Source organism: Hypanus sabinus, chromosome 20 (assembly GCF_030144855.1).
Source record: "Hypanus sabinus isolate sHypSab1 chromosome 20, sHypSab1.hap1, whole genome shotgun sequence".
Taxonomy (NCBI): Eukaryota; Metazoa; Chordata; class Chondrichthyes; order Myliobatiformes; family Dasyatidae; genus Hypanus; species Hypanus sabinus.
Window position 1 is genome coordinate 18901768 of NC_082725.1, and position 25257 is coordinate 18927024.

The window sequence follows — 25257 nt, forward strand, 5'->3', positions numbered from 1 at the left end:
ATTCTGCCAGCAAAAGATTGTATCATCAGCAAATTTATAGATGGCATTTGAACAATAGCAAGCCACAAATTCATGGGTATAATCTATCACAGAAAACTGTGCAGGCCAATTCTCTATCACAAACAGCTATGGAGACTAAGTCATTAAATATATTTAAGAAACAGATTTCTAGACACAAAAGACATAAATGTTTTGGAATAGAGCAGAAATATGGCATAAAGATAGATCAGCAATGATGTAGACTGGCAGAGCAGATTTTATGTGGCCCACCAAAGTGGTTTACTCTTGCTTCTAATTTTCAAAGTTTCTATCAATAATATTGTGGGAGGGCTATCACCAATATGACTGCAACAATTAAATTTGATTTACCAACAGCACCTTAAGGGCAACTGGACATGCATAATAAGTGCTGATCTTTTAATTGCACCCACAAATGAAAAAAGAAACAAAACAAAATGGCACCCCATGTCCCTCCTTCCCTTTCTTCTATGGCCCACTCTCCTCTCCATCAGATTCCTTCTTCTCCAGCCTTTTACCTTCCAGTCATCCTCCCTCCCCTTCCCCACCTTTTTACTCTGGCATCTCCCTTTCTAGTCCTGAAAAAAGATCTCGGCCTGAAATGTTGACTGGTTTATTCATTTCCATTGATGCAGCCTGACACAAGTTCCTCCAGTACTTTGTGTGTGTTGCTTTGAAAATGCAATTTAAAAAAAAGATACAAGAGCTAACGTCCTCCATTTCTCTGCAAAAGTACCTTGGGACGAATTCCAAAATTATAACACGACAGATGTTGGTAAAAAAAAACGCTGAAAAGTCGCGGTTTGTCAAAGAACTTTGTGTTTGAAAGCGACTATTCAAAAAGGTCACAAGAGATACTGCAGATGCTACAAGAAAGCGAGAGCCACACAGAGAATGCTGGGGAAATCAGTAGTTCAGGCAACTTCGACAGAGAGAACAGTCGACGTTCTGGGCCAAAAGCCTTCATCAGAACATGGTGTGTGTCTGTTTGCTTTCGACAAATTCAATAGAATTAACGTTGTCTGAACAAAGATTTTGTTGGGGGGAAAAACGCTTTGAAGCATTACGAAATGTTCCAAAACGTTATAAACGGCAACATTTCTTGAAGTTTTGACCACCAGAGAGCATAACCACGTGGCCATTCATCAAACACTAATATAATCACTAAAAGACTTCAACGATTCCAGTATTTGCTTGGGGGGCGGGGGAGGTGTTAAAAACTGGACAAGCCACAACTATTGTTGTACTCTTGCATTTGTTAATTGTAGGCTTTTGGGGAAAAGAACATGCTGTAAGCATACGCAGCGGAATTTCAAATTTGGATACAGTACTTATTTCCTTGCGGCAATTGATTGCACATCAATACCACCTCACAAATTGAGGCAGTTAACTTATCCATATTAGAAACTCGTGCATTCGCACACAAATACAAACTCTCCAAATTCCCAGTTGACGGTGTGCTGCCAACTTTGCCACGACCTGCCACCATCGTACAGACCGTGGCTGAAACAGGCGTTTCATAACCGCACGGGCAGGCGGGCCTTGTGTTCGGTCACACCCATCGCAGACCCTATTGGTCCATCGCATTCCCACGGCGCGAGTTCATTGGCTGCACTGTACTGTCTGTCTATCATAACGCGGTAGTGTGCGTCGGAGGTTTCTCACTCAAAGTGAAAGTCGCAGAGGCTGCGGGATGGGGATTTTACTCGTCAACGAAAACATCAATTCCACCGCCTCAGGTAAACGCTGCATCTCCATTTGTTGTTGGGGTGCGAGTCCGCAATGTTATTAGCCTGCCGTGTCGGCTTTCGCCTGCTTGCATGTGAAAGTTTATCTTTTCGCCACTTTTCTTTAAACCCGTTTCACCACCCCTCCAGTAACAACTGCGGGCTTCTTAACCGTTAAGATTGTGAGCATCCGGTCTGCTGCCTGGAAGCTTACCTTCTCCGGGCCAAAAAAAACTCTAGCTGCAAACTGACCTCGTTTCCCTTCAGAACAACGCAAGGTACTGGAGGAACTCCAGCTTTTTGTGTGCGTTGCTTCAGATTTCTAGCATCTGCAGTCTCGTGTCTTGTGTTTCTCCCCGCTCTGAACTCCTGCTACATTCCCACCAAGCGGCTGTCTTATTTGCTGATAATTTACTACTTGATTGTTCAGATGCTGTCCTTCCCTTCCCACCTACTGTTGACAAATTTGTACCCATTTCATAGATCTCTTTGTGGGATCCTTTCAGTCACGTCTCGCTCTGGTATAGTATCGAATCAGTTCTGGACAGAATTATGTTCCCTCCCCCTTTTGTGGCTATGACAAAACCGCTCATCCCCAGAGTCAGGCTTAACATCACGGACACCACAAACACCGACAGAATCTACAAACTCATTCGTAAGGCCAGTGATGTTGTGGGGGTGGAACTGGACTCTCTGACAGTGGTGTCTGAAAAGAGGATGCATGCCATCTTGGATAATGTCTCCCATCCACTGCATAATGTACTGGTTAGGCACAGGAGTACATTCAGCCAGAGACTCATTCCACTGAGATGCAACACTGAGCATCATAGGAAGTCATTCCTGTCTGTGGCCATCAAACTTTACAACTCCTCCCTCGGAGTGTCAGACACCATGGGACAATAGGCTGGTCCTAGACTAATTTCCACTTGGCATTATTTACGTGTTATTATTAAATTATTTATGGTTTTATATTGCTATATTTCTACACTATTCTTGGTTGGTGCAACTAACGAAACCCAATTTCCCTCGGGATCAATTAAGTATCTCTGTCTGTCTGTCATATGTTGTGATATTTGTTGTTTTGCAGAAGCAGTATGGTGCAATACATAAAATACTATAAATTACAATAATATATGTAATTAAATAGTGCAAAAGAGAGCAATATATTGAGGCAGTGTCCATAGAGAAATCTGATAGCGGGGACCGGGTGGGGTGGGGGGGGGGGGGAAGAAGCTGTTCCTAAAACATTGAGTGTGTGTCTTCAGGCTCCTATACGTCCTTCCTGTCTCATGGTAGTGATAAAAACACAACATGTCCTGGGTGATGGGGTCTGTAATAATGGATACCATAATTTTGAGGCGTCGTCTTTTGAAGCTGTCCTCGATGCTGGGGAGGTTAGTGCCCATCTATACCGTTACTTTTGGGCCCACCTGAAGCGGTATCCCTGATCACTCCCTGGTTTGCAGTGGAAAGTAGTCCCTCAGCAGCAACGTTGGAAAAGTGGGCTCTCGTTTCCACACACCATTATAAAACCTCAGTGGAGTGAGATTTTGACTATCTGTTTTGATGTGGTTACATGTGACAAAGCCTCTGTGAAGTCATTTCAGTCTTCTTGCTATATAAATGCAAGGTCTTGGTGTCCAGAATTCTGTAGCCAAAGCACCCATGGCAATTGCTTCATCTTTTGCTGGTTTTGTATTTTATGTATTTATTGCAGTACAACATGGAGAGACCCTTTCAACCACACCACCCTGCAATTCCCCAATTTCATCTAAGCTAAATTACAGGACAGTTTATGATGACCAATTAACCTACCAACCAGTACGTCTTTGGACTATGGGAGGAAACCAGAGCATCTGGAGGAAACCTATGTGGGAACAGCGGGAACTGATCCTGGGTCGCTTGTACAGTAAAGCGTTGGGCTAACCACTACATTACCATATCATGTAAAACGTTGTGCTAACCACTACACTACCAAGCCACCCCATACTATATAATGTACTATATTTTAGTATATATTTGCTTGTGTTTACTTCCTGGACACGCACGATATTGAGCAATCAGATCCTCTGAGGACACACATTTGCCATCTTTATTCTTGTTTAGGTGTCATATGTTTAATTTTTGTCCCGGTCACATTCCAGGGAGGTGGTTTTCAAATAAGAGATCCACCTTGAAGAATTTTTTAAAAAGGAGTGACAAATTCTATGAATCTGAAATTTAGAAAATGGAGATTGTTAGAAGGAACATAACACAATCGATCTGACAAAATCAGTAAAACAGAAGGCAAGTTTATAATCCTCTTTCTGTACAGGTTCTAATGAAAAATATTATTTATCCTCGGATGCTGACAGACCTGTTGTGGTAACATGTATTTTGTTTTCATTTATATCATTTCTTTTCATTATTATTTACAAATATGATTGTATGGTACTATAAGGACTATAACTTTGTGGTTTGAATCTCAAATGCAAGCACAGTCAGAAATCAACACTCAGACAGACAAGTATGGGCCACAACTTGCTGGGGAGAACTGTCAGCATTTCTCTACATATGTGCACCAAGTTTAAGGATTCCAAAGATTGCTGGCTTTTGCTCAGTCATTTTTTTTCCCTTGTCTCCCTACTCAACCTCTGTTAACTTAATCCCGCAGGAGGAACAATGAGTCTATTGATTTGAAAAGGAAGGCAATGAATGTGCACTGGCTCTTTTTGTTTGTGGGGCTTCCTGATCTCTTTTCAGTTTAATAATTTTTATTTCTAATTTTTTTTAAATTGTGAGATTTTCAATTGCTGACATGTGCTTTGACAACGTCTTTACTAGGGACTTGTCTTAGCCAGTGCTTTCTTTACAGTGCTCAGGTCACCTGATATAATGACACTTATCAAATTATACCCTTCCCAAGGCAATGATAAAAAGTGTTGATACCCAGCGATAGTTGACAATGTACCTGCGCGCGCACCCCCCCCCCCCAGGAGGAACTCAACAGGCTAGTCAGCATCTATGGAAAAGAATAGACATTTACCTGGCCATCTGAGTTCCTCCAGCACTTTGTTGCTCGGATTTCAGGCATCTGCATACTTTTGTTTGTAATAGTTGGCAGTAGATCTTCAAAAGGTAAATGTGCATTTACAAGTCAGTGAGATGATTCATTCAGCACAGAAGCTGAGCTTCAGGCACAACTTGCCTGTGCTGACCAAACTGCTGAACTGAACCATTCCCATTTGTCTATATTTGGCCTATATCCCACTAAATCTTTCTGAACCATGTAATTGTCCAAGTGCCTTTTCAATGTCTGATTGCTCTTCTGCTAGCAGGATACTTACCAGAGATCCTTGAGAATATAATGAGTGCAGTGGATTCAGGAGAACAGAGGGACATTATTTACGTGAATTTCCAGAAGACATTTGATGAGATGCTGCATAAAAGGTTTATTCATAAGATAAAGATGCATAGAGTTGGGGGTAATGTGTTAGCTTGAATAGAGGATTGGTTAACTAACAGAAAGCAGAGAGTTGGGATACATGGGTGTTACTCTGGTTGGCAATCAGTAGTGAGTTGTGTGCTGCAGGGGTTGGTGCTGGGCCCGCAGCTATTCACGATATGCATTAATGATCTGGAAAAGGGGACTGAGTGTAGTGTATCTAAATTTGCTGATGATACTAAATTGAGTGGAAAAGCAAATTGTGCAGAAGTACAGAGAGTCTGCGGAGAGATATAGATAGGTTAAGTGAGTGGGCAAGGCTCTGGCAGATTGAGTACAATGTTGGTAAATGCAAGGTCATCCACATTGGAAGGGAAAATCGAAGATCGGATTATTTAAATGGTAAAAAAAAAATTGCAGCATGCTGCTGTGCAGAGGGATTTGGGAGTGCTTGTGCATGAATCACAAAAGGTTGGTTTGCAGGTGCAGCAGGCTATCAAGAAGTCAAATGGGATGTGGCCTTCATTGCTAGAAGGATTCAATTTAAGAGCAGGGAGATTATGCTGCAACTGTACTGGTGAGGCTGCGTTTGGAGTACTGCATGCAGTTTTGGTCTCCTTACTTGAGGAAGGATATACTGGATGTGGAGGTGGTGCAGAGGAGGTTCACCAGGTTGATTCCAGAGATGAGGGGGTTTGACTATGAGGAGAGATCAAGTCTCTGGGACTGTAGTCACTGGAATTCAGAAGAATGAAAGGCGATCTTATAGAAGCACATAAAATGAATGGTATAGATAAGATAGAGGCAGGAAAGTTGTTTACACTGATAGGTGAGAAAAGAACTAGGGGACATGGCCTCAAGATTCGGGGGAGTAGATTTAGGACAGATGAGGAAGAACTGCTTTTTCCAGAGAGTGATGAATCTGTGGAATTCTTTGCCCAATGAAGCTGTGGAGATTACCTCAGTAAATATATTTAAGATGGTCGGATAGATTTTTGCATAGTTGGGGAATTAAGGGTTGGGGGGAAAAGGCAGGTAGGTGGCGATGAGTCCATGGCCAGATCAGCTGTGATCTTATTGAATGGCAGAACAGGCTTGATAGCCAGATGGCCTGCTCCTGCTCCTGTTTCTTATGTATATATGCACTAGTAATGTTTGATTAAGCATTTATTGTTTAGATAATTCATTATGGGTTCTATGTAAAAGTATGAATGGCATACATCATTAAGCCACCACATCATTAGTGTGTGCCTCACTAAAGTAAAAATGAAATTAGAGTGCACATGTTATTCCTGGCTCCGTGTTTTTCTTTTGATTCAATTTTGGAGTTACAAAAATATAAAGTTATAAATAAACTGATATATAAACTTACAAAGTTGCCTGAAATAGCCTAAGCATGGGCAGTATTTCAAAGTGAAATGAGGTTTGGGGGGGATTAAAAAGAAAGTAAATGTGAATGAAACACAAAATCGTTCGTAAAGGCTTCTGAGGGTATGCAAAAAGGAAGCAACTAGTGAGGCAAATGTGCTGGAGTCAGAGGCTCCTACCTGCTTCAAAAGGGCATTAATCTTACTGGTGCCCAAGAGGAGCAGGGGGATTGGTCTCAACGACTATCACCCAGTTGCACTCACTTCTACTGTGATGAAATGCTTTGAGCAGTTGATTGTGGCTATAATTAATTCCTGCCTGAGCAAGGACCTGGACCTACCACCACAACAGGTCTACAGCAGATATAACTTCACTGGTTGTCCGCTAAGTTCAAAGCACCGAGAGCTGGATGACCTTTGGAGTGAGGAGATAAGTGATCACTTACAGGGAAGTAGTCACCCCTAGGTCGCAGGAAGAGGATGGCTGTCAGGAGGAGGAATGGGACGGTGAATAGGCAGTTAGTGCAGAGCACCCCTGTGGCCATTGTCCCTAATAATAACTATACTGCGGTGGGGGTGACCTCCCAAGGGAATGCCACAGAGACCAGGTTACTGGCACTGAGCATGTGTCTGTGCTGTAAAAGGGAAAGAGGGAGAAGAAGGGACTTGGTAGTAAGGGGAAGAGACAGGGGATTCTGTGGATGTGAACGGGACACCCAGATGGTATGTTGCCTGCCAGGTGCCAGGGTCAGGGACACCTTGGGTCACATCGACAGCATTTTTTGGGGGGGAGAGTAGCCAGGTGTCTTGGTACATGTTAAGTGTGAATGACATAGGAAGCAAAGAGGCCATGAAGAGAGAATTTAGAGAACTAGGCAGAAAGCTGAGAAGCAGGACCTCCAGGGTGGTAATTTCTGGATTGCTACCTGTCCCATGCACCAGTGAGGGTAGAAACAGGATGAATTGGCAGACAAATGCGTGGCTGAGAAGCTGGTGCGGGGAACAGGACTTCAGGTTCTTTGATCATTGGGATCTCTTCTGGGGGAGATGTGACCTGTACAAATCGGAGATGATTAGGAAACTTAAGGTGAAGGAACCCTTGGGAGACAGTGATCACAACATGACTGAGTTCAACTTGAAATTTGATAAGGGGAAAATGGAGTAAAGGAAATTACAATGGTATGAGGGAGGAGTTGGCCAAAGGAAATTGGAAGGAGATGCTGGCAAGAACTACAGCAGAGCAGCAAAAGCGTGAGTTTATTGGAAAAATGAGGAAGATGTAGGATAGATGTATTCCAAAAACAAAGGAATACTCAAATGGCAAAATACTGCAACTGTGGCTGACGAGGGAAGCAAAGCTAATGTAAAAGCAAAAGAGAGGACAAAGCAAAAACTAGTGGGAAGATAGAGAATTGGGAAGCTTTTAAAAACCTGCGGAAAGCAACTAAAAGAATCATTAGGATGGAAAAGATGAAATTTAAGAAGCTAGCAAACAATATCAAGGTGAATAGAAAAAGCATTTTCAAATATGTAAACGATAAAAGAGAGATGAGAGTGGATATAGGACTGCTAGAAAATGAGGCTGGAGAGCAAGTTGGTCAGTGAAGTTGACAGAGAGAAATCCACATGAGGGAACTAATTGGTCTTTAACAATGATGCTTGTTTTATCATTCTCTCTGGAGGAAAATACTTTAGACTTGCGCACAAATACTTGCCTGACATAGCAGTACCTCGCAGCCACCAGACTCTCGAACCAGTGGGGATAACTTCACTTTCCCCAAGACTGAGCTCTTCCCACAATCTATGAACTCACTTTTATGGACTCTTCATCTCATGTCCTCAATATTTATTGTTTGTTTACTCTTTTTTTTTATTTCCACAGTTTGTTGTCTTTTGCGTATCGATTGTCTGTCTTGTGTGTGGTTTTTCATTATTTCTGTTGTTGTTCTTTGGATTTACTGTGAATGCCCACAAGCAAATGAATCTCAGCGTTGTATATATGTACTTTGATAATCAAATCAGTTTGAACCAGTGATGCTGCACTGTGGCAGTTCAGCATTGCTGCAAATACAACTTTCAGATCAAGTACTCAAGTGAAACACTCATCTCTCTTCCCAAGGAATTTTTCAAACTAGTGAAGAAATGTTGATTATGACATGGTTCAGAAATAAACATTATCTAAACATTAAAAAAATCATCTGTTATTTTATAACATTTGTGCAAATTAACTGCTTGGTTTCCTGCAAATTATTAGCTGAGCACAAAGTAATTCATTAACTGTAAAGGCCCAAGAGGCATGCTGATGTGTGAGAAGTATCACTGAAAGGAGATCGATTTTGCTGTTGCCTACAAATAGTGTTGTTTTAACTTTGGAGTTGCCTGCAGTAGTAAATGCACCCAGTAGAAACAGGCAGCGGCAAGTTTAATAAACTTAATCTGCATCATAATATGATGTAACTGAGATTTCAAAGGAATTCTATTTAGTGATGCACTTGTTTAAAAATGTTTTGTTACAGATTTCCATTTCCATTAACAATCAATTTGTTCAAGAAATACGATTATATTTTGGCCATTTGCCCTCACATTAATCAATTTATATGAGCATCCCAGTAGAATTTTATCTTGCTGCTTTTCTCCCCCACAGCATTAATGGTGACTAATTTCCATTCCAGTTCTGAGACTTCATGAAAAGCCACTCCTCAGAATTGGAACGGGAATGAGTCATCTTTAACTCCAAGGGAGAAAGAAGAAAGGAGCCGAGAAAAAAAATAAGTCTCAGCAGGCTAGGCAGGATTATTCGTTTTAACTATAGTGAAGTCTTTGTGTTGCAAGTGTATACTACTGATCAAGAATGGAGGAATATGCTAATACAGTTAATTGGGTCATCAGTAATTGGAGCACTCACTTGTTTGGGACCAAATCTCAAAGAACAAATACTAATTGGGGGTGGGAAATGGGTGGGATTCCTATTGTTTATTTGGGACACTATGCTTCTTAACTGAGCCAGGAGACTTGTCGAAATTTCTAGCAAACAGAGTGAACAGTTTTTACATACTGTCAGTTGTGTGTGTGTTTGAGTTCAAAAGCAGTGATTTTAGTCACTGATAGCTGGTGAGAAATTAGCAGTAAAACAATTCTGAACTGTTTTGTTCAATGTGGTTTCAAGCATTCAGGCTTGGAGATGCCAGGAGTGAAAATAAAACAATTTCACTACTTCAGCAAGTTAGCAGCTACAAAGATTTTGAAGATATCAACAATCATTTTGAATGTTGCAATGAAAATGAAGATTTGGAGGATGCAATTATTGAATGCATTGTATGAAGGCAGTCCATTATCTCAAGTCAAGTCAAGTCACTTTTATTGTCATTTCGACCATAACTGCTGGTACAGTACACAGTAAAAATGAGACATTTTTCAGGACCATGGCGTTACATGACACAATACAAAAACTAGACTGAACTACGCAAAAAAAAACAACACAGAGAAAAGCTACACTAGACTACAGACCTACACTGGACTGCGTAAAGTGCACAAAAACAGTGCAGGCATTACAATAAATAATAAACAGGGCAATAGGGTAGTAAGGTGTCAGTTAGGCTCTGGGTATTGAGGAGTCTGATAGCTTGGGGGAAGAATCTGTTACATAGTCTGGTTGTGAGAGCCCGAATGCTTCAGAGCCTTTTCCCAGACAACAGGAGGGAGAAGAGATTGTATGAGGGGTGCATGGGGACCTTTATAATGCTGTTTCCTTTGCGGATGCAGTGTGTAGTGTAAATGTCCTTGATGGTGGGAAGAGAGACCCCGATGATCTTTTCAGCTGACGTCACTATCAGCTGCAGGGTCTTGCGATCTGAGATGGTGCAATTTCCAAACCAGGTAGTGATGCAGCTGCTCAGGATGCTCTCAATACAACCCCTGTAGAATGTGATGAGGATGGGGGGGGGGTGGGAGATGGACTTTACTCAGCCTTCACAAAAAGTAGAGATGCTGCTGGGTTTTCTTTGCTAAGGAGCTGGTATTGAGGGGCCAGGTGAGATTCTCCGTCAGGTGAACACCAAGGAATCTGGTGCTCTTAACGATCTCTACTGAGGAGCCATCGATGTTCGGCGGGGAGTGGTCGCTCCGTGCCCTCCTGAAGTCAACAACTATCTCTTTTGTTTGTTCACATTAAGAGACAGGTTGTTGGCTCTGCACCAGTACGCTAGCGGCTGCACCTCCTCTCTGTAAGCTGACTCATCGTTCTTGCTGATGAGACCCACCACTGTCGTGTCATCAGTGAACTTGATGATATGGTTGGAGATGAGTGTTGCAGTACAGTCGTGGGTCAGCAGAGTGAACAACAGTGGATTGAGCATGCAGCCCTGGGGAGCACTAGGTGTCTGCGCTGATATGTTCATAGTCGATCAAAGGAACACAGCGTACACAGTGGATGAATTCCACTGTCGATAACTATTAGGAAAAAATACAGTTTTATAGTGCTGTAGTGGTATTGTTAGTGTTCTAATTTGTTCTGTATTTCATTTAAGTACATAGTTTGTCACTCTGCTAAATGGTAGTTAGTCATACTTTTTTGTTATTTCCTTGAAATTTTAGCTAATTGTGGCAGCAGCTTAATTGGACGAAAAGTTACTGGTCCCAATGTATCCCAGTGAACTGGAATCTACTATATTTAGTATATTATCCCGATCTGGATTTAGTGGTGATTTTGAACTAAAACCTGTCCTGCTTAGACAGATTGGAAAAAGATTGTCAAATTGGCCACCACAAGGGTCAGCTACTATATGTTTCTCTCTGACTGCCTTTGAATGGTGTCTATATGATGTCACGTGCTTGTGATACTGCTGCAAGTAAGTTTTTCGGTGCACCTGTGCATTTGTATGCTTGTGCATATGACTAGAGACTCAACTTTAACTGTGATAGGTTTTATGTAAATCAATATGGGAAAAAGAAGACCTATAGATTTTGAGAGAGATGCCTAAATTACAATTTAAATTTGGGATTGGAAACGGGACCTTTCAGACTGGTCATTTTTAAAAAAAAATATGTTTAAGGTTGTGTACTGTGTCTTTGATATATTGCTCTCTGTGAGTCTGAAGGAGGGAGATGAATGAATGAGGGGGTATTGCTGGAATTGGGATCGTAATGGGTGTTGGTGTCAAGATTAAGTATGATGATGTGAATGATAAGTGATACTGACTGAGTAGAATTCACTCATTGTGGACCAAGACATAACTCTTAATAAAAGTCCAAACAACAGTTAGTGTACTTACACATCAATCATACATTAAAAAAATTAATGCAGTGGCCTTTTCCACTCCTCAGAATTGGGATGGAAATTAGTCATCGTTAACCCCGAGCAGGAGTAAAGGAGGAACACAAAAAAGAGAATCTAATGGGATTGCTTAAACAAATTGATTAATGTGACGGGAAATGGGAAGTAAAGGGTCTGTTGCATTATTGGGGATCTGTGAAGTATTACAGTTATTTGGGGATCACCTGAATTTGCATTACTGAGCTTGAAGTTGCACTCTTTTTGACTTCACTCCTCCCACAGGAGGGGAATATCAAAAAGCTAAGATCAGGTTTAAGGGAGAAATCAGGAAGGCAAAAAAGGGGTATTATATGAATTTGGAAGGCAGGGTTTAAGAGGTTCTTCAGTATATTAACAGTAAAAGAGGACTAGGGAGAACCTGTACCTTAAAGACTATCAGGGCTGCCTATGTGTGGAGTTGCAGGAAGTGGCTGAGATTTTAAATGTCCATTTCTCCTCAGTATTTACTAAAGGGAATATCGTGGATGCCAAATAATTGGGGGTAATAAGTTGTGAGGTCTTAGAACATGTGCATCTTATGAGGGGGAGGTAATTGCAGCTTAAGGGGAATTAAGATGGGCAGATCCTCTGGACCTGATCAGGTATACTCCTGGACTTTATTGGAGGCCAGAGAACAAATTGTGGAGGCCCTTGCAGAGATGTACAGTATGCTTTCTTTTGTTAGGCACCGATTAACTTCCAGGAGACTGGAGTTGGGTAATGTTCTATTGTTCAAGAAAGGACAACAAGGGAGCTACTAGCCAGTGAACCTGACTTCAGTTACTGGAGGAAACTCCAAAGGCCAAGAATTACTATCACTTAGCTAATCAAGGGCTGATCAGCAAAAGTCAGCTGGGTTTTGTGTGTGGGAAATCATATCTAATGAATTCTTTGGAGTTTTTTCTGAAGAGATAACTAAAGTTAGGTAAAGATAGGACAGTGCATATTGTCTATATGGATTGTCAAAAGGCCTTTGACAAGGTCCTGCATGACATGCTGATCTAGATTAGGCTTCATGGGATTCAGTGGGAGCTAATGAGGTGGATTCAGAATTGGCTCAATTGGAAGCAGGGGGTGATGATTGAAGGTTGACTCTCTGGAGGTCTGTAACCAGTGGAGTGCCCCAGCAGTCATTGTTAGGATCTCTGTTATTCATTATTTTTGTAAATAATTTGGAGCATTTAGTGTGTTTGCTGATGACACTAAATTCAAAGATCTTGTTGATCGTGAAGCAGGTTACAATGAATTACAGAGAGATCTTGATCAGTTCGGGAGATGGGCTGAGGAATGGCAGGACACTGATAAGTGTTGTAGATTATAAGGACCTGGGCATCCAAGTACTCTGTTTGTTGAATGTGGCCACACAAGCGAAGAAGACATTTTTCTTGGTGGTCTTCATCAGTCAAGGCACTGAATTTAGGATTAGGGGCATCATTTTGCAGTTACACAAGTTGGTGAAATGGTACTCGGAATATTGGTCACCTGTTATAGGAAAGATATTGTCAAGCTGGAAAGCGTACTGAGGAGATTTGCAAGGATGCTGACCGAACCAGAGGGTCTGAGTTATAGGGAGAGGTTGGCCATGTTGGATATTTATTCCTTGGCGTGCAGGAGTATGAGAGCCTCCGACGTCATAGAAGCTTATAAAGTCATGAAGGGGTATGGATACAGTGGATGATCATAGTATTTTCCCCAGGGTTATGGAGTCTAAAGCTAAAGGGCACAGATACGAGATAAGAGGGGAGAGATGTACAAAAGACTTCATACACAGAGGGTATTTTTGCATTTCCCCCTCCCCCCACTACTTTCAAATCTCTTACTATCTTTCCTTTCAGTTAGTCCTGGCGAGGAGTCTTGGCCCGAAACGTCAACAGTGCTTCTCCTTATAGATGCTGCCTGGCCTGCTGTGTTCCACCAGCATTTTGTGTGTGTTGTTGTTTGAATTTCCAGCATCTGCAGATTTCCTCGTGTTTGCTCTTTAAATACACAGAGGGTAGCGAGCACTGGAGTAAGTGGGAGAGGTGGGTACAACTGCAACTTTTAAGAGCCATTTGAATAGGTACAAGGTGGGGAGGGGTTAGGAGGGTTATGGACTGAATGCAGACAACTGGGACAAGCAGAGTGATGCTGTGGTCGGCATGGACCAATAGGACTGAAGGGCCTGTTTCTGTGCTGTGTGACTCCCATGTCTTTGCTCGCTCAGATCAAGAATACAATGCCTCATGGTCATTTTTGTTCTGTTGTTGATTGATTGCAGCGTGAACAAATTTCAGTTCCCAGCTCTTAATCCATAACCTCACAACCCAGCTACTTTTAAAAAGCCACACTGGCTTCTGCTGTACAACCTTTGCCAGCAGTTTAAAAAAAATCAGACCTCCACTCTTTCTCTGATTAATTTCTACCATTTACAGTAAAAAACCGTGTCCCTTAGCTGCTGAACTCTCTCTTGGGGGAAATAGGTTCTTCCTGTTCAGCTGATTAAATCTACCTTCTGCATTTTTGTACAGTACTAAATTTCAGTCATCCATCTTCCTTCTTACAATTAGATTTCTCCCACCCTGACTTCACCCTGACAACGGCAGCCCCTCTCATGCATTCACATTCTACTAGTGTTCTTCTTTCAGCATTCTACACTGTATTCTACCTGCAGGCTAACTTTGTATTTCATAAAGCTTTAGTGTTAATATAAAGCCTACTTTTGCATATTTTTGCATTGATCAGTGATGTTTCCTGCATTCTTCTTTCTCTGCATTCAGAGATTTGAGACATTCCTTCATAATGCTTTGTTACTTTATGCTCAGTCAATTGCCATTTCTCATGCATTTCTTACCATGCTTGCCTACCCCATCTGTAGCAGTTTACATTGCTCAGGATGAGTTCCACTTTCCACTTCTCTAAACATTTGATCAGTCCATTGATATCTTCCTGTTCACAGCAACTGAAAACTCCCATCTGGAGCTGTGTTTCCTTAAACTTGGTTTGGTTTAGATCCAACTTCCCGCTTTTTGTGAGATTTCACCAAGGGTAGAGGAGCTGGTGGAATCGAATACAATCACTGACTGTAAGGGGCAATCAAAGAGGCAAGGTATTGAAGGATCTGAACCTTGTGCAGGCAAATTGGCTTAGAATAGATGGGGTGGGGAGAAACTCAAAGGTTCATGCAGCTTTGGTGGGAGGAAAGAAATTGTTGGTGTTTTTGACCGAAACCCTGCGTGAGGGCTGAGAGTTGAGGGTGAGATGGCCAGCATCAAGAGGAGAATAGAGATAGAGTTAGCAGCATGGGGATTTTGGCAGGCTGCAGTCAATGCAAGAGTTCGTTTGTTGGCGAGGCAGCAGCTCGGGGCCCTTCGAGACTTTTTGGTGAGCTGCAATCATAACGATTGACTAGGCTCTTAGCAGGGGCCAGTTAAAAGAAGTGCGGTGTAGGTGGAGCGACCACTGTGTGGAGTGTACAGTGTTAAGGTGGTCAGGCTTTGCCTCAACAGGCTTGGGCAAGCACAGGCATAAGTCTAAATAAATTTCTAGTACGTTTTTTCCCCCTGTTAGTACATAGCTGGTGCAACGAAAATGGGTCCAGAGATAGTGGCATGTTCCTTGTGTGGGATGTAGGAACTTTGGAAGACCTCCAGTCTCTCTGATAACTACATGTGCATGAAGTGCACTGTGCTGCAGCTTCAACTTGATGACCTTCAGCTCATATGGGAAAATAAAGTGAGAGATAGGAACTAGAGTGAAGTCGTCACTCCCAAGTTGCAGGAGGCAGGTACCTGGGTGACTGTCAAGAGAGGGAAAGAGAATAGGCAGTCAGGACAGGGTACCCCTGTGACCACTCCCCCAACCTCCTGGGAAAGCCACTGTGACCTCGTCTCTGTCCATATCTCTGTGGCTTAGAAGGGATAAGAGCAGTGAAGTAGTGAGAGGAGTAGACAGCAGATTCTGTGGATGTGAAAGAGACACCCGGATGGTATGATGCTTCCCAGGTACTAGGGTCAGGGATGTCTGCCACATTGAAGACTGATGCAAAATTATTTTTTATTTAGTCTGCCGTTTCTCTGTTCCCCATTACTGCGAGAGTGTCAGGGGACAGAAGTGTTGTTCCTATTACTAAGGAAAAGGTGCTTGGGACGCTGAAGGGTGTGAAGGTAGACAAGTTACCTGGATGAGATAAACTTCACCCCAGGGTTCTGAAAGAGAGGGCTGAAGAAACTGTGGAGGCAGGAGTAATGATCTTTCAAACATCACCAGATTCTGAAATGGTTCTGGAAGCCTGAAAAATTGCAAACATCACTCCATTGTTTAAGAAGGGAGGGAGGCAGAATTAAAGGAAATGACAGGCCAGTTAGCCTGACTACAGCAGTGGAAAAATGGCAGACTCTAATATTAAGGCTGAGGTTTTGGGGTTCTTGGAGGCAGATGACAAAATAAGCCAAAGTGAGCATGGTTTCCTGAAGGGGAAATCTTGCCTGATAAATCTTTTGGAATTATTTGGGGAAATAACAAGCAGGATAGACAAAGGAGAGTTGGTGGATGTTGTGTAGATGAATTTTAAGGCCTTTAACAAGGTGCTGCACATGAGGCTGTTTAACATTGATAAGAGCCCATGGTATTACAGGAAAGGTACTAACATGGATGAAAGATTGGCTGACAGGCAGAATGCAAAGGGTGAGAATAAAGGGGTTTTTTTCTGGCTGATTGATGGTGACCCGTGGTGTGCCACAGGCGTCGGTGTTGGGATCACTTCTTTTCACATTGTATATCAGTGATTTGTAAGACGGAATTAGACTTTGTTGCCAAATTTGTAGATGGTATGAAGATGGGTGGAGATGTGGGTGGTGTTGAATAAGCAGGGTGTCTACAGAAGGACTTAGACAGATTGGGACAACGGCCAAACAAGTAGGGTCATGCACTTTGGTGGAAAGAATAAAGGTGAGGACTATTTTCTAAATGGGTAGAAAATTCAAAAATGAAAGTTGCAAAGGGACTTGGGAGTGCTCATGCAGGATTCCCTCAAGGTTGACTTGTAAGTTGAGTCAGTGGTAAGGAAGGCAAATGCAATGTTTGCATTCATTTTGAGAGGACTAGAATACAAAAGGAAGGATGTCTTGCTGGGGCTTTATAAGGCATTGGTCAGACAGCACATGGAGTATTGTGAACAGTTTTAGGCCCTTATCTAAGAAAAGATGTGTTGGCATTGGAGAGGGTCCAGAGGAGGCTCACAAGAATGATTCCAGGAATGAAAAGGTTAACATATGTGGAGCATCTGATGAATCTGGGCCGGCCCTCACTGAAGCTTGGAAGAATGAGAGAGGATTTCACTGAAATCTATTGAACATTGAAAGCCCTAGATAGAGTGGATATGGAGAAGATGTCTCCTATAGTGGGGGAGTCCAGAATCAGAAAATACAGCCTTACAATAGAAGAACATCCATCTAGAACAGAGGTGAGGAAACATTTCTTTAACTAGAGGGTGGTAAATCTGTGGAATTCATTGCCATAGACGGCTGTGCAGGCCAAGTCATTGGGTATATTTGGAGGTTGATAGGTTGTTGATTAATCAGGGTGTCCAAGGTTTAAGGGTGGAAGAATGGGGTTAACTTCGTGCATGTATCAGCTTTTAAAATTACCCAGGTCTCAACTTTACTGCTGTAGTTGAATTTCTTAACTATCCCATCCAGAATTGAATATTAAGTTCAAAGTTGTTGACTTTAAACCTGAACAGCACACCAACGAGCATGAGTTATGTTGTTACTAGAATGGATTTATTAAGTGTTGCTGATCTTGATTTCTGGAAACAGGAAATTAACACTTTCTGTCGAAATACACAACTGAGTTGGATATCAGTGATAATGACAAAAAAATACTCAAAATATTAAGCAAGTCATTTCAGGAAAAAACAGAATTAATAGATGGGATATTGTGGAATAGGACCATCATATATCACTCAAATATGATATAGACAATTGCCCACCCTTTACTTGGTTCAGGTCCATAAAGTTGCATTTTCTGGCTGTGGTGTTTAACCCAACCAGTAAGACCATGTGTAAAGCCAGGGCCATCTCGTAACATGAGTTGGCCAGTACAAGTCTTTTTTTAATGAAAATATTGTGAACCTCTTTAAAGGACCCAACACCAGCTTTACCAGCTGTCAAAATCCTCAAAGTTTCAGTATTTCTCAGTATATCTGATATTCAGAAGGATTTAAAAACTATTAAAATTGTTAAGACTTTATAAATCAACTTGAAAACATCTTAAACCACTTAAGGATTTTTAATGGCAAAAATACCATTAAAATATGTTTCTTTCCTGCAGCATTAAGAGTTTGATGCACTTGAATGGACCTGTGCCTGGCTTAATGTGTTGCAGGATATATGAGCAAATTCCCCAGCTGAAATGTAATTGAAGGCCAATCTGCCAATGCAGCCAATTTGTATCCGCACGTTCATGTGTTATGATAAACACACTAAAGTCCGCAAATCTGTAGCTTTCAGGGTAAATTTCAGCATCTCCTGGCATGAATTAGCACAATGGTTCATGTTACTTTATTTTAAAATTTCATTCAGTTAATTTTTTTTTAGATTTTATTCCCAAAATGAAAGGTATACTTGCCAATCGTAACAACAGCGCAGTGAGTTGGTGGTCTCTGCTCTCGTTGCTGCAGGAACAACCTCTCTTTCCCTCTCTGAAGAGAGAGTCTGAGATACCGAAGTGCTGGGTTGTAGACGGACTCGGGATCAATGACTCTTTGGGGCTTCTGCTGCTGCTTGCATGATAGGAGAGTTGGGGTTGGGGTCAGTGCTTCTGCTAGCGTGGGTGGGGGTGGGACGATGCTTTTTGCTGTTGCTTGTGCAGAAGGAGAGGATAGTTGGGCTTTTGTGTTTCTACGTTCTAGGGGGTTTCTTTGTTTTGTGGGTGTCTGTGAAGAGGACTAATTTCATTCTGTGTACTGGACCAATGGCAGAGACCAGATCAAATTTGTGCTTTTGCAGGGTGACCCCCAGTCTATTTTCATCCGAACAGACACACAATCATAAAAAATGCTACAAACTTCCCACTTTATATTCCATTTGAAAGATGTCTCATTTCTTCCAAAAATGTGTTTGCAACATACTTACAGATATTTACCTAATGACAATGTGCTGATATAATCCCGTTCATTGTTCTGAAAGCTTTTTTAGTTTTCTTTTGCAAACTGCATAAGGAAAAGGCCTCTTCTCATTTTGTGCAGCTGGTCTACATTTGTGTTTCATAGCTAAAATCAAAAAGGCAGTGAGCTATCTCAGTGCAAAGGTGTTTACATAAGAATTTTAATCTTGGGAACTGAGAAGTATCTTCTAACTGACTCTTCAAAGTACTTAAACAGAGAACTGAAACTGTGTTTTAATAGAATCTGTAGAGTGGTTCCTTTTAAACTTCTGATTAACAAGACTACTGAGAAGGGAAGTAAATACTGTAAATCTTCATTTAAAGAGGAGCATAGAAAATTCTTAATGTGAAATAAATTCTAACTTAAATGATTGAGAATGCTTCTCTAAATGAGATTTAAGCGAATGATTATACAATTTTCACCATCGTGGCAATAAGGTCACACAGTATTTAAGGAAAAGATTGAGAACTTCCATTGTGTACTTCCCTGTGTAAGTATTACACCCACATAAATAAACCTCACTTCTGCTGGTTTAGTATGCCTGTTATATGGAAGTTATTTTACGAGAAGGACTGTAACATTTCAAGATTATGGCTTGCCATCACTTTGTCGAGTAGATTTAAGTGTCTGTAATAAATATCGGCCTTTCTAGTAACACCAGTATTATAGAGAATGTATAGAAAACGTATATAAGTTGCTTTAATAAGCAAGCCACTATAGGTATTGCTAGCTGAGATTAATCTTCAGCTAAGGTGCTAGGCTGTTAATCAAAGCTTTGGATTCCATCAGTCAGGATCCGGTTTAATATCGCTAGCATATGTTGTGAAATTTGTTGTCTTTGTAGCAGCAAAGAGTCTCTTAAAAGACCCTATTGTATCCACCACCACCACCTTTGCTGGCAGTGCATTCCACACAGCCACCACTGTTTGTGTGAAAAACTTATCCCTGACACCCCCTTGTACCTACTTCCAAGCACCTTAAAACTATGACCCCTCATGTTAGCCATTTCAACCCTGGGAAAAAGCCTCTGGCTACCAACATAATCAATGCCTCTCATCATCTGATACCCCTCCATCAGGTTACCTCACATCCTCCATTAATCCAAGGAGAAAAGGCCAAGTTCACTCAACCTATTCTCATAAGGCATGCTCTCCAATCCAGGCAACATCCTTGTAAATCTCCTCTGCACTCTCTTTGTAGTATCCACAACCTTCTTGTAGTGAGGTGACCAGAACTGAACACAGTGCTCCAAGTGGGGTCTGACCAGGGTCTTGTACAGTTGTAACATTACTGATGGCTCTAATTTGGAGAGCAATTCAAAACTACATAAATAAAAAGCAATATGAAAATGATTGTTCACTATGAAGCCATAAATGTTGACTTTTTGAGCAATTACATTTTCTCTAAACTTGAAGCTTTTGTACTTTTGTTGTTTTTAACTCAAACACTCCTCAAGTTGGTGATCTTGATTTCCCCAATAGAGGCAAAGGTATACTCATTAAGTCGTGCATTCTCCTGGATTGTCGGCTGGACCTGGAAAAAACTGCCAAATCCATTCATTGTTGGAATAGCAGCAATTTTGTTAAGTTCGTTGTTTGTCAGAACACCTTACAACTGGGTAGGATATCTCCTAAAATGGTAAGTTTTACTGCTTTTTAACTGATGTCACATCATGTATCATGCTGTTGATCTGGGTAGATCTTTCCATGTTCTTTTTTGTGATCTGCATTCCTTTTTTTTTCTCTCTTCCTTCATTCCATGTTAGGTTAGCAAGTTGTTATCTCAGTACCCCACGTTTCAACTATATCCTCCTCCTGCCATCTCCCGAAAGCCATTAATATGAAGCTCTGAATATACCTGTTCTCAAAATGAATTCTGCCTAAATTCATGTTGATCCATAGCTATAATTCCAGGCGGTATCAATAAGAAAGAAAGCAGAGTAATTTTTTAAAAAAATACAAGCAGATGCTTGCGGGAGTTTGTCCTGCTAAACTTCACCCTTGAGAGTAATGCTTTGTCATATTGAACAGCAGCACCCATAAGTATACGATATGTATAAAAGTTAAAGAACATACTGGGGCATGAGTTGGCTGTGGTAGGCACCAAACTCCTAACCCTGGGACTCAATATCTCCCTTTGTAGCTGGATCATGACTTCCGGACAGATGAGCAGCACTCAGTAAGGATAGGCAGCAACACTACCAGTATGATTATTCTCCACACTGGAGCCCCTCGAAGCTGCATTCTCGGCTTCCTTTTCCACTGCCTATACCCCCGCGGCTGCGTGGCCAGGTTCTGCTCTAACTCCATCTGCAAGTTTGCAAATACAGTAGTAGTCTGTATCTCAAATATTGGATCAAGTTCAGTTTCATTGTCATCTGACTGTACGTATATATACAACCAAATCGAACGATGTTCCTCCGGATCACAGTGCACTCACACAACGCAATCACACACAGCTCATAAACCAAAGCATTATACTGTAAATATGTGATTAAAATACACCTCTAATTCAAAATGCATGCAGCACCGTTAAGTAGTTAACAGTAGAGTCACTGTCCTGTTGATGAGACCTGAGACCTTATTGGTATCAGAGTACAATGATAAGGTGTCATCACAACATCCTTTCCCTCAGCGTTAGTGAAACGAGCAAGCCATTGACCTGAGGAGGGAGCAGTGCACACACTCATGTTTTCATCAATGTTACCGCTATTGAGAGTTTGAAGTTCCTAGGAGTGGACATTACCAATGCTCTCTCCTGATCCAACTCACCAGCACCTTTATATCTTCAGGAGGCTAAAGAAACTTTAGCCCCTTTGACACTTATTAGTTTTTGTCAAAGCACCATATAAACCATCCAATCTTATGCGTCACAGCTTGGAATAGCCCATGACTTCAAGCAACTGTGAGTTGTGGACACACCTCAGCACATCACAGTAGCCTCTCCTCCATGGACTCCATGGACTCTGTCTGCACTTCTCGCTACCTCAATAAAGCAGCCAGTGTAATGAAAGTTTCCGCTGACCCTGGACATTTTCTCTTCTCCCATCTCCCATCAGGATGAGTGCATACCACCAGGCTCAAGGACAGCTTCTAACCCACTCTTATAGAACCATTGAATGGTTCCCTAGTATAAGATGGACTCTTAATAACATAATCTACCTTATTGTGGCCTTGTGTCATACTGTCTACCTGCACTGCACCTCTCTGCACTGTAATCATTCTAGTCCATGTTTTATTATTGTTTTACCTTGTACTACCTGAATATATTATTGTAATGTATTGAATTTGTATGGACAGTGTGCAAGGTAAGTTTTTCACTGTACTTTCGTACATGTGACAATAATAAACAAATTTACCGATTTAATTTTACAGGGAAATTGTAGTAACAGGTATAACAAGGTTAAATTTGTTTTGAAGAATTTATACAGTTCACAGTAACATTCACCTTCTTTAAGGGCCAAAAAGCCATGGCTAATAAAGCCATTTAAAATATAGTATTAGCTCAAAGGAAAAGTGAAAAGTATCAACTAATGTGGGTCCCTTACAAACTGAAATAGCGGAAATATTTAATGAAAACCTTCTTGAAATTGTGGATAAAACAAGAGGTGAAATGGTAGCATTATGTTTTGGTAAAAAAGGATTAGGAAAATAAATGGGGCTGAAAGTCTATTAATACCAGTGTAACCCCCTGGGTCGCCTCAGGCTCGCTCAGCTTGTTCTTGTCTAGGGGGAGCAGCCTTCAGCCCCACCAAACTGGGTAATCAGCTGGTGTGGATGCTGTGTGATGTCCCCGCCTCACCCAAAAACAGACAGTACACCATATGCGATTAAATGAATACAATTTATAAAGGTTACTATAACTAAGTGATTAATAACGATACAGTATATATGAAGAGAAAAAAAATAAAGAAAAGGCGCCAAACTTATCAAAGTCCAAACCACTTCGTGCACAACCGTTGGAGCTCAATTTCTGAAGTCTTCTGGCCACCATTCGATCCCCTCCGAACTCCTCGACTCGCAGCTCAGGACCCTCCGAACTCCTCGACTCTCCAAACAGCTCAGGACCCTCCGAGTGGTCAACCAAGCACATCTAGCTTCATCCCCCCCCCCCCCCCGGAGAATCTCCCATCCTCGCCCAGCTTAGATCATTGTGTCCTCTCTCTCGACCCCTTCGCGCCAATCTGCCCAAAAGCCCGTCAACAAAAGCTTACAGACTCAGAAGAAAGAACATTAATCCCCATTTGGTTTACAAAGGAATACCATTCTCGTTATCAGTAAATTAGCATTCCTGCTAGTTAACAAAAAGAAGAAACCCTCTTTACACTCTCCCTCCACCAAATAAAAGTCATGTCCTCATGACTACTAAATAACTCGCCACCTTTCCTGCCAACACACCGTAACCCAAGCACAAACAGTGACATCTCCTCCCCACACAGTAACCCTCACGCCCTGTTTTTCAGGCGCTACTTAGGCCAACTATCTGGGAGTTCCCTAACCCTTCTGAGACCTCCGTACCCCCTCACCTAAACCCTTCAGGCTCGGACACAACTGGGGATACCTTGGGCCCACTACCAACTCCTCTCCCAACCTCTCACTCATGCCCCACACTGCACACAGCTAACCCTCCCCGCTACACCTGACTCAATGGGAGAAGGGCCAAAGGTCTCTTCCTCAATCGAGGGAAAGTCAGCAAAAAGCAGCATGTACCACACATCCAGCACATCATCCATCGAATCTGTATTCTTCCTCATTCCTGTGATCGGTAGCTGCTGTTTGATCTTCTCCAAACGGAAACATGTGGCCTGCACTGCTCCCGCAGTCTGTTCAGCCTCCTGTTCAGTATTCACTGCACTTCTCTCCAGCTTTTTCTTCCTCATGACTTCTTCCAGATCAACTTTCAGGTTTTGCACTTCATTTGAACTGTCGATGGTCATCTTCAGGTTCCCTTCAAGCTTCCGCTTCTCTCTTCTGAGATTCGTCTGTAATTTCTTCACCTCCGCAAACTCCCCTCTCCGGGTTCTGGAGGCTGGGGCAGTGCCAATAATGGCAAGCAGCACACAGAATGATTGGACGTCTTTTTTGATTTTCAAGAAGTTGCATACCTATGAGTGCTCAGATTGAAGCAGCAAGAGCTCTTTAACAAGTCAGTACTCGAGGTAGTATTAAGTGGGACACCATTATACCTTTGTTTTTGTAAAGTATTCAGTTGCCTAAAATATTTTGAGAAGAAAATGGCATCAAAATGCTGCTACTATGTAAGTATCTTATTGACTGGCATTACATCATGCCTCAAAAATTCTTTTGTATGGTATAAAGGTGTACAAAATTGAATTACATAGAAAATTCGATTTAAAACCAACTAGTCTAGCAGGCACACTGATTGCTAAGTCAACTGTCACCAGTCCCAGTCCATTCAACAATAGCCCTCATAAGCAACCATTTTGCTCTAAAGTCATGAGGCAATTGATTGCTGGGGTAGTACCCACAGGAAAATGATTCTCAAGGTTCTATATGGTGACATATATGCACTTTGATAATAAAATTTACTTTTGACTTTGTTATTTTTCTGCAGAATTATATGCCTTTGCTGTTGCATTTAAAGAGGTGTAATGGGTGCTCTGATTCTCAGTCCATGATTTTCATTTGTAATGTTATATGTCTTATCAGTGCCTTTTTATTTAAAAAAAATCAACTTTTTTGAATTTAATATTTCTTTCTCCCATTTTACTATTACAGGCCGTTAAGGATAATAAACAGAAGTAAGAGATAATTTATTCTTAAATGTTCACTTCAATATTTTCTTGTGATTTCACTCCAAAGATTAAACAGTGGATTAATTTCTTTTGCCCCTTGTTTTGACTCAGAAAACAGTTCTGTTGGTCCACCAACAGATCTCTTAGAATATGCAAGCATCGAATGGAAAGGAGGTACCAAGCAAGCTGAGAAGATGAAAAAGGTAACAATGGTACATTTAACTCCACTGAGACATCCAATCCAAAAGCACTGTCTTTTGAAAAACAATAGGCTGCATTATGTGGGGTAACGTGTTGGTGCTTCTCAGTTCAGATTCAGACTCGTGCTTGTGGAAATCTAGAGCTTGCCTGTAGTTCACCAATGATTTCTCAGCTGGGCTCTGATAGAGGAGTTCAGGACTGTGAGGCTACATCAATTCCCAGCACTTGTACTTGGTAACACAAATAGACAGGGTGATAAAGAAAGCATATGACATTTTTTGCCTTTATTGGTCGAGATTTGGGAATAAGA

General features: G+C 41.6%; 1 protein-coding gene across 1 annotated transcript in view; it reads left to right on the plus strand.

Annotated features, from left to right (window-relative positions):
• The first annotated feature begins 1660 nt into the window (after positions 1–1660).
• LOC132378341 (inactive ubiquitin thioesterase OTULINL-like) overlaps positions 1661–25257 on the plus strand; it is a 44442-nt gene continuing 20845 nt past the window's right edge. Inside the window, exons 1-4 of the mRNA XM_059945171.1 lie at positions 1661–1757; positions 20473–20629; positions 24730–24752; positions 24858–24949. Of these exons, the coding sequence (XP_059801154.1) occupies positions 1712–1757; positions 20473–20629; positions 24730–24752; positions 24858–24949 (318 nt within the window). The 5' untranslated portion in view covers positions 1661–1711. The remainder of the gene's footprint in view (positions 1758–20472; positions 20630–24729; positions 24753–24857; positions 24950–25257) is intronic.